Source organism: Misgurnus anguillicaudatus, chromosome 5 (genome assembly GCF_027580225.2).
Source record: "Misgurnus anguillicaudatus chromosome 5, ASM2758022v2, whole genome shotgun sequence".
NCBI lineage: Eukaryota > Metazoa > Chordata > Actinopteri > Cypriniformes > Cobitidae > Misgurnus > Misgurnus anguillicaudatus.
In genome coordinates, this window is record NC_073341.2 from 24261967 (window position 1) to 24275417 (window position 13451).

Sequence of the window (13451 nt, forward strand, 5' to 3'; positions counted from 1 at the left end):
CGCATAAAACATGATTTAAACAGTTAATATTTAGTACACCTGCCGTGTATAAACTGCAATTTTTAATGAACTTGTTTATGGCAACACGTCGAGCTTCACACGGTCCGACACAGTCAGCAGTATCTTTCTCATTCAACACAAACCATAATAAACATATTAAACTACTACATGTATTGAGTATTGTTTTCGTTTTATGAAAATATTATTACATCACTTCTTAATACGCACTAGGTGGAGACATGAGCTTATGAAATTATCTGCTTACTTTTTGAAGTATTTGCTTTTTCATTTAAAACATTAAAAAAGTACGCGCAAACACATTACGAACTATTAAAAACATTAACTAAGCAGATAATGTTGCATATTCTGTACTGTAATCGAATTTTTGTAATAATATATAGTAGCAGAATAAATAAATCAGCTAAATCAGCATATTTTGATCAGCATAATAAACAATTATTGTATTTATTGTTTACTGGCAATGTTTATGAAAGGTTTTACTGGATGGATTTGTAAATACAGATCATGAGTGCAAGTGCGCCACATTCAGTTCTTGTGCATGGATTATGGTTAAAACAAATGTTTTGTAGAGATTTAATGCGTTTGTATTAGCTATTATGGCAACCCCTAACTGCATAAATTATGTCGATCTTCCTGCATTTCATAATAAACATTAAACAGCCAGTCAAACGGCACACTTGTGTTGTGTTCGCAATAGACTACCATTAGCTTTATAGTGGCTCACCGGAAGTCAGAAACAAGAAAGCTTAAAAATGGCGGCGCCCACATTTACGTCAAGAAACAGGTGGATTGCATCGCAAGCTCAGCATCATGCTAACAGCGAATACTTCAATACAAATCAATAGTGAGTCAAGACCCAGTGTAAAGCTTAATTTGTGTGATTCATGTCGCTACCTAGGACAGTATTTAAAATCAGTCACTAATGAGATGTTATGATGGTATAGATGAGTGCATTAGCCGTAGACTCTAAGTATCACTAGGATTTGGAACAAAGCTACAGTGTGTCACAGTCGTGACCTTGTTGTTTTTCTGCTAATCTCCAAAAACATTCATTTATGTTATTAGCAGAGCAATATAACTGAAAGGGCCCGTTCTGATTTAACAGATAATTGCACCCAAACTAAATAACCTTCAGAGAGAAGTAGAGAGATGTTAGGAGGAGGGCAGGGAGCAACGGAGTGATAGATGGGTAGACGCAGGGCATGTTACCCTGCTGGGAACTCATTCAGAGTCTAGACTTAATCTTTTGACAGCATGCTACCATTAAACCAGTGACAGGTCATCCCTTCATTTCCCCAGGGGATGAGAAAGGCTTAATTCAACATTAAGGCTGTTTGTTTGAGGTGTTATTTCGTATGGGGACAGAAAAGGATCGGGAACTAGTGCTCTTATTCGTCATACACATGGAAACAAACAAGTTTAATAACCTTATTCATCAGACAAGTGGAGTAAAGGAAGCAACATGGTTGGGTGGATATCAACAGGAACAAACACAGAACTATAAAAAACTGGTGGCAAGACAACAGACCTACATTTCAAGAGAAGACCATTTTCGAGCTAATGCGGTTTGTGGTGGAGAAAATGTAAGCTTTAGATGTCTTTTATTCTAAGACTGGAACAGGAACATCCCTGTCACTAGCAATAAAGTACGGTGCACCAAAGTAACAGACTGTGCAATGGTAATACCTTGGTGTTCTTTAAACTACCTTGATGTAAATATCATTGTACATGAATATGATAATCAGTCAGTCATCATCTGATACCACCTTACTATCACAGAGCGTTTACTGTATGTGAAGATTTCTGACATCTCTAGTGACTGTTTCTACCCCCCTTTATTTCTAATTACAAATATCTGTTAAACGGGGGGTCTAAAGCTATTTCATCGATTCTGACTTATTAAAGGATTAGTCAATTTTCTTAAAAAAAAATCCAGATAATTTTCTCACCACCATGTCATCCAAAATGTGGATGTCTTTCTTTGTTCAGTCGAGAAGAAATTATGTTTTTTGAGGAAAACATTTCAGGATTTTTCTCATTTTAATGGACATCACTGGACCCCAACACGTAACAGTTTTATGCAGTTTAAAATTGCAGCATCAAAAGAATTTTAAACGATATCAAATGAGGCATAAGGGTCTTATCTAGCGAAACGATTGTTATTTTTGTTAAGAAATATAAAAAATATGCACTTTTAAACCACAACTTCTCATCTTCCTCGCGTCATGTGATGCGCCAGCGCGACCTCACGCAATACGTCATGACGTCAAGAGGTCACAGATGACGTATCAAAACTACGCCTCAGTGTTTACAAGTGTGGAGAAAGAGGACCGCTCTGACGTTGTTGTATGTTGAATGATACTGTCTTTGTGTCAGTTTATTGTTTCAAGTGGTCCGCAAATGTGGGTTTCATATATGTAACATGTGACCTTTCGACGTCATTACGCAATTACGTGAGGTCGCGCTGCCTCGTCACACAGCCGGGGGAAGAAGAGAAGTTGTGGTTTAAAAGTGCATATTTTTAATTTTTCTTGCCAAAAATGACAATCGTTTCGCTAGATAAGACCCTTATGCATTGTTTGGCATCATTTAGAGTCCTTTGAAGCTGCGTTGAAACCACAATTTTAAACTGCATTAAAACTGTTAAGTGTTGGGGTACATTAAAGTCCATTAAAATGAGAAAAATCCTGAAATGTTTTCCTAAAAAAACATAATTTCTTCTCGACTGAACAAAGAAAGACATCAACATTTTGGATGACATGGTGTTGAGTAAATTATCTGGATTTTTTTTAAGAAAATGGTCTAACCCTTTAACACTGCTTAAGAGTTGGATTCCAAATGCTAAACATAGGCAAAGTGTCAAAAAAGCAAGTTGGATGTATTACAGAGTGTTTCTGTGCCGAATGCACTTCGCCAGGGTTCGTACAAGCTTCGGAAAGTTTGTTTCGAACATGAAAGATTCTTGTGTAACAATCTTGCTTTACTTCATTGATGGGCAATTTCAGTGCAGGAAGTACAGTGGAAGTCCTTATATGGACACTGTAACCGGAATAGCATACGTACACACCACCAAGAGCTCACACGAAATGAACGTCACCAAAGAAGTGTGCTGTTGTTGTTTGTGAGGGAAATTTAAGCTTGTTCAGCGAGTTGCACGCCCGTGTTTGTTGCACGCTGGATTTCATTGAAATGGGGTGGTCCCAACCAGGTTATAAGTGACAGGCGGTAAGTAAAACTGCATCAAATGTTTTGTTGGCAATTGGCGGGTAAGTGCATACAGTGGATATAAAAAGTCTACACACCCCTGTTAACCTCTTTCACCGCCGACGAGATTTTTAGTCTTTCCGCAATAGAGCTATTATCCACCAGGTGGCGCACTTCCGCAACTTATACAACCCGGAAGTAGCGCCTCACGTGAAAGAGAAAGAAGTCTGTGTACGTTTTAAAGATCGCTCTGCATCTGATCTCTATCAAAAGTCCTTCGCAAAAATGGAATTATCTCAGCTTTTTGCTCAAAATTGAGTGTTTTTGAAGAAACCTACCCATGTTTGAGAGGTGATTACAAGAGAAGTAATAAAGGTAGGATGAAACAGTTTTTTTTGTTTGAAAGCAGAGGGTCTGTTCTTTCATCTGATATATTATTTGTTGATATATTTAAAGAAGAACATTTTCTGAAAGGCCTTAAACTTTTGTGAAAATCATGAAAAATGCTGGCGCTGGCTGGCAACTTTTTTTTAAAACGCTGGCGGGGAAAGAGTTAAAACTACAGGTTTTGTGATGTAAAAAAGTAAAACCAAAATTAATAATTTCAGAACTTTTTCCACCTTTAATGTGACCTGTAACCTGTACATTTTAATTGAAAAACAAACTGAAATCTTTTTAAGGGGTGAAGTAAAAATAAAAAAAAAAATAAACTAATGTGGTTGCATAAGTGTGCACACCCTCTTATAACCGCTCATGTTGCTGTCTTCAGAATGAAGCAATCATATTCAAACTCATGTTAAGTAGGAGTCAGTACACACCTGACATCATTTAAAGTGCCTCTGATTAATCCCAAATAAAGTTCAGTTGTTCTAGTAGGCTTTTCCTAACATTTTCTTAGTTGTATCTTACAGCAAAAGCAATGGTCGACAGAAAGCTTCCAACACATCAGAGGGATCTCATTGTTAAAAGGTATCAGTCAGGGGAAGGGTACAAAAGAATTTCCAAGGCATTAGATTTACCATGGAACACAGTGAAGTCACCAATCTCAAGTGGAGAAAATATGGCACAACAGTGACATTACCAAGAACTGGACGTCCCTCCAAAATTGATGAACAGACAAGAAGAAAATTGGTAAGGGAGGCTGCCAAGAGGCCTACAGCAGGGGTGTCCACTCCTGCTCCTGGAGGTAGTGATGGGTCGTTCGCGAACGAGCGGCTCTAAGAGCTGATTCTTTGTAGCGAACGAGCAGAGCCGAATCTTCAGACGCATGCAGGGGAGCCGGCTCTTCTAAGGGAGCCGAGCTAGAAGAGCCGAATCTATGAAAAGAGCCGGACTGCCATCACTAAAATGTAGAGCCAGCGCTTGAGCCGAAAGAGCCGAATCAATGGAAAGAGCCGGACTGCCCATCACTACCTGGAGGGCCGGTGTCTCTGCAGAGTTTTATTCCAACCCTAATCAAACACACCTGATCCAGCTAATCAAGATCTTACTAGGCAGACTAGATACTTTGAGGCAGGTGTGTTGAGGGAAGTTTCAGCTAAACTCTGCAGGACACAGGCCCTCCAGGACCGACTTTGGAGACCCCTGGCCTACAGCAACAATAAAGGAGCTGCAGGAATTTCTGGCAAGTACTAGCTGTGTAGTACATGTGACAACAATCTCTCGTATTCTTCAAATGTCTAAGCTATAGGTTAGAGTGGCAAGACGGAAGCCTTATCTTACGAAGAAAAACATCCAAGCCCGGCTAAATTTTGCAAAAACACTTTTGTCTCCCAAAAGCATGTGGGAAAAAGTTTTATGGTCTGATGAAACTAAGCTTGAACTTTTTGGTCATAATACCAAAAGGTATGTTTGGCGCAAAAACAACACTGCACATGACCAAAAGAACACCATACCCACTGTAAAGCATCGTGGTGGCAGCATAATGCTTTGGGGCTGTTTTTCTTCATCTGGAACTGGGGCATTAGCCAAGGGGGAAGGAATTTGAACAGTTCCAAATACAAGTCAATATTTGCACAAAACCTTCAGACTTCTGCTAGAAAGCTGAAGATGAGAAGGAACTTCATCTTTCAGCACGACAACGACCCAAAGCATTCTTCCAAATCAACAAAGGAATGGCTTTAAAAAGATTAAAGTTTTGGAATGGCCCAGCCAGAGTCCAGACCTGAATCCAATTGAACATCTGTGGGGTGATCTGAATAGGGCTGTGCACAAGAGATGTCCTCACAATCTGAAAGATTTGGAGCATTTTTGCAAAGAAGAGTGAGCAAATATTGCCAAGTCAAGATGTGCCATGCCGATTAACTCATACCCCAAAAGACTGTGTGCTGTAATAAAATCAAAAGGTGCTTCAACAAAGTATTAGTTTAAGGGCGTGCACACTTATGCAAATGCATTATTTTAGGTTTTTATTTTTACTTTTCTCCTCTAAAAGATTTCAGTTTGTTTTTCAATGAAATTGTACAGGTTATAGGTCACATTAAAGGTGGGAAATTTTCTGAAATGATTTATCTTGGTTTGACTTTTTTACATCACAAAACCTTCAGTTTCAACAGGGGTGTGTAGACTTTTTATATCCACTGTAAAAACGACACAGACATAGTGAATCATAAGTTATCCAGACATATTGGGATAATGGGTCTCATTCACTAAGCATGCGTACGCACAAATTTGTTCGTAAAATGTGCGTACAGACGTTTTAACTTACAAATCATGATTCAACAAAAACTTTCATACTAAAACTTAGTTTAAATGTATGCAAAAAACGTAAGAACAACTTAGACCACACGTACGCCATAATTATGAAGAAAAAAATATGTGAAATATCTAACACAGATATATATTATAAGGTTATATTTCCTTAATTATTGCGCACATTTGGTCTCCATCTGGATACCCAAACATGAGATAAGCAGAAACTGCGTTATGTGAGCTTTAAAACTTCTATAGACGGTTTCAGCATAACAACATAAAAAAGCGGCTTTCGTGGTCAACACATAACTTCTGGTAAACTTCACTAAGAATAAATAACAACAAAGTACTTTAAAGGTAGTTTATTTATATAACAATCAAAATAAACAACACATAGATTACCTAGGAAATCAAAACATTTGTTATTTTTTCGACCAGGTATTTGTTCAAGAGTTCAGTTTAGCAACTAGTCAGACCATTAAAAAAACTGAAACCGTGAGTAAAGTTCGGACCAGATGCGTATCGCGTCACCGCACGTGTGTCCGATGAAACCGTCTATAGGACCCATATCATTTAATAAGATGGAAAATTATACTTTTGTAAGCACAGAGAGAGTTTAAGATCCACCGACCTGAACTTTTTGAGCCCGGCGCTTGTCAGCTCTCTGGTTCTGATGGTAAATGCGACTGAAGTTTGAAACGATTACTGGAACAGGCAGAGCGATGACCAGCACCCCACTGAGAGAACAGATGGAGCCAAATACCTTTCCTGCGATGGTCTTAGGGACCATGTCTCCATACCTGCAGAAAAAGCCAGAAGATATTGTCAGTGAAATTTGTACACCCTTCTCTCAACACTTGTTTCACAACCCAGGAGCAATAATAAAACCAGAGACACAAACACGATATCACACTTACACGAGTCTAGCTTCACATAGCAGTAACAATCCATCTGTTTTGATTATTACGTTCAAAATAAACAACGTCTCGGTTACGTATGTAACCCTCGTTCCCTGAAGGAAGGGAACGGAGACGTCACGTCGTGACCGACGAATTGGGAACCGCTTCGCGGGTGACCTATCTACTTCGAGAACTATCAAAAACGCCAATGAACTTGGCATGCAGGTATTTGCATAATGCCGGCGCCGCCCCGCCAGGTGCGTATATAAGGCACAGGTGCATAATACCAAATCAGCTATATTATTGCTGAGAAGCCGAGCAACAGTGCCCGGCCTGGACAGCAATGGAACAGCAAACTGTGGCGACGGGACGTGACGTCTCCGTTCCCTTCCTTCAGGGAACGAGGGTTACATACGTAACCGAGACGTTCCCTTTCAGTCGGTCACTACGACGTCACGTCGTGACCGACGAATTGGGAATCCCTACCAAAACGCCACTGCAGCTGAACCCTTCCAGTGCCTGCAAAAGCCCTCCGCCCTCCACATAAAGGGGCGGAACCTAAGGCGAAATGCAGAAGGCCGGTCACTACCTGTTCCTTAACCCACGATAGTGAAGCACGAACTGGGAGAAGCGTCTAAACTGAGCGGAGCTAGAACACTGCGGAAGCCATCCCCTAAGAAGGTTAAATGGATGACATAAAAATATATGAAACAACCGACAGGTTGCTCAAAATAAAGTCTCTGAACAATACATGGTATGTTGAGAGATGCAGAGCAGGCTCTGCTAAGGAAAAACGTGGAGGATTAGAACCCCACGGACTATACACACAAATGAACCCCACGTAGGGGACAAATGTGGACGCCTAGCCTACACAGGTTTACAGAGAATACATCAGTGATAGGTTGACAGCGGATGCTCCGCAACACCAGCTATCAGGGCGGTGGAGGAGAGGCAAAAACAGTTTTTTAGACGTTTTTGCCCCGATGGCCTTCCATAATGGTGCAAATGTGCAGCACCAAAATAGAGGCTCCAAGCCGACACACGAGCCGACCCTCGGCATTCTTAACTAGTTAGTAGAAAGAACCCGAGTGGAAACCGGTTCGACACGAACACTATAGAATCTTGTGAACGTATTAGGTGTCGCCCAGCCTGCAGCTCTACAAATATCTGTTAGCGAGGAACCGCGAGCCAGTGCCCAAGATGATGCCACACTGCGAGTAGAGTGGGCACGTAAATTAAATGGACAAGGCACATTCTGCTTTTGATATGCAAGGGCTATAGTATCCACAATCCAATGGGACATCCTCTGCTTGGTGACAGCTTTTCCTTTCTGCTGACCACCGTAACAAACAAAGAGCTGATCTGAGGTCCTAAAACTTTGCGTTCTGTCTATATACACACGTAGTGCACGAACAGGACATAACAAAGCCATGGCTGGTTCTGCCTCCTCCAAAGGCAGTGCTTGGAGATTCACCACTTGATCTTTAAAAGGAGTGGTGGGAACTTTGGGCACAAAGCCGGGCCGGGGTCTCAGTGTTACGCTGGATGCAGCCGGCCCGAACTGAAGGCACGATTCATCGACCGAAAATGCATGAATATCCCCTATCCTCTTAACAGAAGCCAAAGCAAGGAGAGTTAAAGTTTTCATTGTAAGAAACTTAACACTCACACTATGCAGAGGCTCGAATGGGGCTTCCTGGAGTGATTTCAGCACCAAGGACAGGTCCCAAGGAGGAATAGAGGGGGGACGCGAAGGATTCAGTCTTCGAGCGCCTCTGAGAAATCTAATGACTAGGTCGTGCTGACCCACTGTTCTACCGTTTACGGGTGAATGGTGAGCTGATATCGCAGCGATATCGACTTTAATAGTGGATGGTGACAGTCTATTCTCCAAGCGACGCTGGAGATATAAAAGCACAACACTAATCGGGCATTCTCGGGGGTTTTCACTTCGGGAAGAACACCAGTCGACAAACAGGTTCCATTTAAGCGCGTAAGCCTGTCTCGTAGACGGCGCTCGCGCAGCAGCAATAGTGTTAGATACCTCTTGCGGTAAATCACTCATATCCTCCGTGCCCCGTCCAGAGACCACACATGGAGGTTCCACAGGTCGGGGCGCGGGTGCCATAATGTGCCCTCTTGTTGAGAAAGAAGGTCCTTCCTCAGGGGAATCTTCCACGGAGGGGCTGTCGCGAGGAGAGAGAGTTCTGGAAACCAGCTCCTGGTTGTCCAATACGGTGCCACCAACAGCACGCTCTCCTCGTCCTCCCGGATTTTGCATAAGGTTTGCGCAATGAGGCTCACCGGAGGGAACGCGTATTTGCGCATGTTTCGCGGCCAGCTGTGTGCCAATGCATCCACGCCGAGCGAGTCGTCGGCTAGTGAATAGAACAGGCGACAATGGGTCGTCTCTGGGGAAGCAAACAGATCTATCTGCGCTTTGCCGAAACGTCTCCAAATTTGCTGAACCGCAATGGGGTGGAGTCGCCATTCGCCGGGACGCGCAGCCCGAGAGAGCGCATCCGCCTCTACATTGAGCGTGCCCGGGATGTAAATGGCACGAAGAGACCTCAAATTCTTCTGACTCCAAGTGAGGAGGTGACGGGCGAGATGCGACAGGTGACGCGAGCGTAAACCGCCTTGACGATTGATGTACGCCACGGTCGCAGTGTTGTCTGTACGAACTAATACATCTTTGCCCCGTAACTCGTTGCTGAAACGGACGAGCGCAAGATATACAGCCCACATTTCCCGGCAGTTTATGTGCCAATGCAGCTGGGGTGTCGTCCAGACCCCCGAAGCCGCAAGCCCATCGTACGTGGCCCCCCACCCCGTGTCTGACGCATCTGTGCATACTATCGCGTGCCTGGAGACCTGTCTCAGAGGCACACCGGCTCGGAGAAACGCACGGTCTGACCACGGAGTGAAAGTGCGACGACACGCAGGTGTAATGATAACACGGTGAATGCCGCGCAACCACGCTCTCCTCGGGACTCGATCGTGAAGCCAACGCTGAAGCGGTCGCATATGAAGCAGTCCGAGCGGAGTTACAGCTGCGGCTGCTGCCATATGCCCCAAAAGCTTCTGAAATTGTTTCAGCGGGACCGCGCTCTTGCTCTTGAATGTATTCAGGCAAGTCAGAATCGACTGTACACGCGCTTCTGTTAGACGAGCTGTCAAATCGATCGAGTCCAGTTCCATACCGAGAAAAGAGATTCTCTGCACGGGGCAAAGCTTGCTCTTTTCCCAGTTGACCCGAAGACCCAAACGAGCGAGGTGTTTTAAAGTTAAATCTCTGTGATCGCACAGCGTCTGACGTGTTTGAGCTATTATTAGCCAATCGTCCAGATACGCGAGAATGCGCACACCTCTCTCTCTCAGGGGTTTTAAAGCCCCCTCCACTACTTTGGTGAATACACGGGGCGACAGAGAGAGCCCGAATGGGAGGACTTTGTACTGGTATGCTCGCCCCTCGAACGCAAAGCGGAGAAACGGCCTGTGTCGGGGGAGAATCGATACGTGAAAGTACGCGTCCTTCAGGTCGATAGATGCGAACCAATCGTTTGGACGAATGCATGGAAATATGCGTTTGGGCGTCAGCATTTTGAACGGCATTCTGTGAAGTGCACGGTTCAGCGAACGCAGGTCCAGGATCGGTCGCAAGCCGCCGCTTTTCTTGGGTACAATAAAGTAAGGGCTGTAAAACCCCGACCTCATCTCGGCTGGAGGGACCGGCTGAATCGCGTCTTTCGCCAATAAGACAGCGATCTCCGCACGGAGGACGTGCGCATCGGCAGCTCTCACCGTAGTGAAACGAACGCCGGAGAATTTGGGGGGACGCCGGGCAAATTGGATCGCATAGCCGAGACGAATCGTGCGTAAAAGCCAACGCGACGGGCTGGGAAGCTGTTCCCACGCCCCCAGATACCGTGCGAGAGGGACTAAAGGCACGATCGGTGTACCCGCGGCGGGCGCAACGGAGGTGATCGCCGGTGTGTGCGTAACGGCCGCACCGACAGCAGTGTTGTGTGTAATAACACTCACCTGAGTCCGTTGCTGGGTGGTTGAGTAAGGGAGGCTCTGCTGAAGACACCTCACACCACTCGATGCACCCTCTGGCGAAGGAGGAGGGAGACGATGGGTTATGAGCCCGTAGCTGTCTCCTACCGGCTGAGAGCGCGGTGGGGTTATGAGCCCGTGCGTCGCTCTCGTTCTCCTCTGATGAGTCGGAGAACGAGGGGGGGTTATGAGCCCTCTCGTATCTCCGGAGCTCATCTGAAGACCTAGAGATGGAAGTGGAATTCGCTCTTTTTGTGGATTTGTGGGTGCCGACTGAAAAGTCGGCGGAACAGAAAAATGAAACAAAAGATTCCCCAACCGGCCCTCCTCCGGTGGGGGGAGTGGTGCCTTCACCATCTCCCGAAGAGCGATCCCCTCCATCTCTAGGTCGCCCGTCTCAGGGCCGCTTTGATCTTCTTTTACCACCCTTTGCAGCGGGCTGAGCGGGCGGGGCGGGCTGCTGACGACCGGTTCCTTGCTTCTTAGAAGAGCCCCGGGGAGGAACCGAGGCGGCCGCCGCAGGACGCCCTCGGCGAGGAGCAGGCTGAGGCGCCGACGTGGATGGGGCAGGCGCAGGACGCTTCAGACCTGGCATGATCTGAGCGATGGCCTCAGTCTGCTTCTTGGCCGCGGAGAATTGCTGGGCAAACTCCTCGACCGTCTCGCCGAACAGGCCGGTCTGGGAAACCGGAACATTCAGGAGCCGGGTTTTATCGGCGTCCTTCATGTCCGCCAGACACAGCCAGAGATGGCGTTCCTGGACTACCAGGGTAGACATCGCACGCCCGACGGCGCGTGCGGTGACCTTGGTCGCACGAAGCGCCAGATCTGTAGCCGCACGTAGTTCAGAGAACTCCGCCGAGTCGTGACCTCCCGCGTGCAGATCCCTCAGAGCCTTAGCCTGATGAACCTGCAGCAATGCCATGGCATGCAGGGCAGATGCTGCCTCCCCACAAGCCTTGTAAGCAGCACCGGACAGCGCCGAAGACTGCTTACAGGCCCGTGAGGGGAGAGTAGGCTGGTCCCGCCAGGAGGAAGCGACACCGGCCGGACACAACTGCATCGCGACCGGGCGCTCCACTGACGGGATACCAGTGTACCCCTTGGCATCTCCACCCTCGAGAGAGGTGAGAGGTGAAGGCTGATACGGCCGGTTCCGGGCGGAAAACGGGGTTTTCCACGACCGCGTCAGCTCTTCATGCACCTCGGGGAAGAAAGGCACCGGGGGCGAGGACTGAGAAGCCCTGGCACCCCCGAAGAACCAATCATCGAGGCGGGACGGTTCAGGTGGGGGAGGTTTAGTCCACTCCAAGCCGACCGCCTCCGCCGCCCGAGCGAGCATGGCTGCCATCTCAGGGTCGAACGCAGAAGCCGCAACCTGGCCCGAAGGCGGGAGCGGATCCGGATCGACGTCTGAGGCTGACAACCCCCCCTCCGACGTTACGGTGGATATCGCGTCAGGTGGAGGCTCGACAGAGCGCGAGGACACCGTAGAACACGGGCCACTCGTCTCCATCGGGACCTCCGCTGGCAACGGATCAGGGCGCTGGGAGCTACTGGACGAACCAGCAGACCGACCCAGCACCGTTATACGGAGGTCATCCTTCGCCAATCTGGTAGCTGCGCCCTTAGCAGCACCAGACTGGGAAGGCGGGGGCCGTTGCCGGAGGAACGACACCCGTCTCCGCAAATCCGCTATAGTCATGCCCTCGCAGACGGGGCATGAACTATCACGCAACGCTGCCTCTGCGTGCTGGAGCCCCAGACACGAGAGACAACGCTTGTGGCCATCCTGGGGGGCGATAAACACACCGCATCCAGAAACGGAGCACGGACGGAAATCCATCTTTAAAAAGACGACCCCGACCGTGACACGAATGAGTGGCTGTCTTTAAAAAGACACAAAGCTCAAACGTGCTGCTCTTTTAGGGAAATCACTCTTTTGTGCGAGCTGGTGAAACACACAGGGAGAGGCAAACGCACTCACTCGAACTCAAGTCCTAAATTAAGAGACAGAGAGAGAGAGAAAGGGTGGAAAAAAAACACTGCGAGCCTCCACTGAGGTGTCTTTGCCCAACCAACTTCAGCAAGCTGAGATATTCTTTTCCCACACAGCACAGGATCTACGAAGATCAGTAACAGCTTCTCGAGAGCAGATGTCTGCCGGCTTCGAAGCAATAAAGCTGATTTGGTATTATGCACCTGTGCCTTATATACGCACCTGGCGGGGCGGCGCCGGCATTATGCAAATACCTGCATGCCAAGTTCATTGGCGTTTTTGATAGTTCTCGAAGTAGATAGGTCACCCGCGAAGCGGTTCCCAATTCGTCGGTCACGACGTGACGTCGTAGTGACCGACTGAAAGGGAACTTCTTACTAAAAATACTAACATATACGTGGGAAATGAAAGCGAGTGTGATATTTTTACTCGAGGTGCCAGACTTTAAATGCAACAAATGATTATTGAAGCAGAAGGTGAAAGAGACACGAGTGGGGTGACAGGTTTATTTATATATCCATTTGTCTGCAAAGCATCTTGAATGTCTTGTTTTGTTGGAAAGTCTATTGTTTATAAAG

At 46.5% G+C, this 13451-nt stretch overlaps 1 protein-coding gene across 6 annotated transcripts in view; it reads right to left on the reverse strand.

Annotated features, from left to right (window-relative positions):
- The window catches only part of kcnd3 (potassium voltage-gated channel, Shal-related subfamily, member 3), a 117741-nt gene that overhangs the window by 17005 nt on the left and 87285 nt on the right, over positions 1 to 13451 (reverse strand). For all 6 annotated transcript variants that reach the window (XM_055168032.2, XM_055168036.2, XM_055168034.2 and 3 more), the window contains exon 3: positions 6548 to 6716. In XM_055168032.2, the coding sequence (XP_055024007.2) occupies positions 6548 to 6716 (169 nt within the window). The remainder of the gene's footprint in view (positions 1 to 6547; positions 6717 to 13451) is intronic.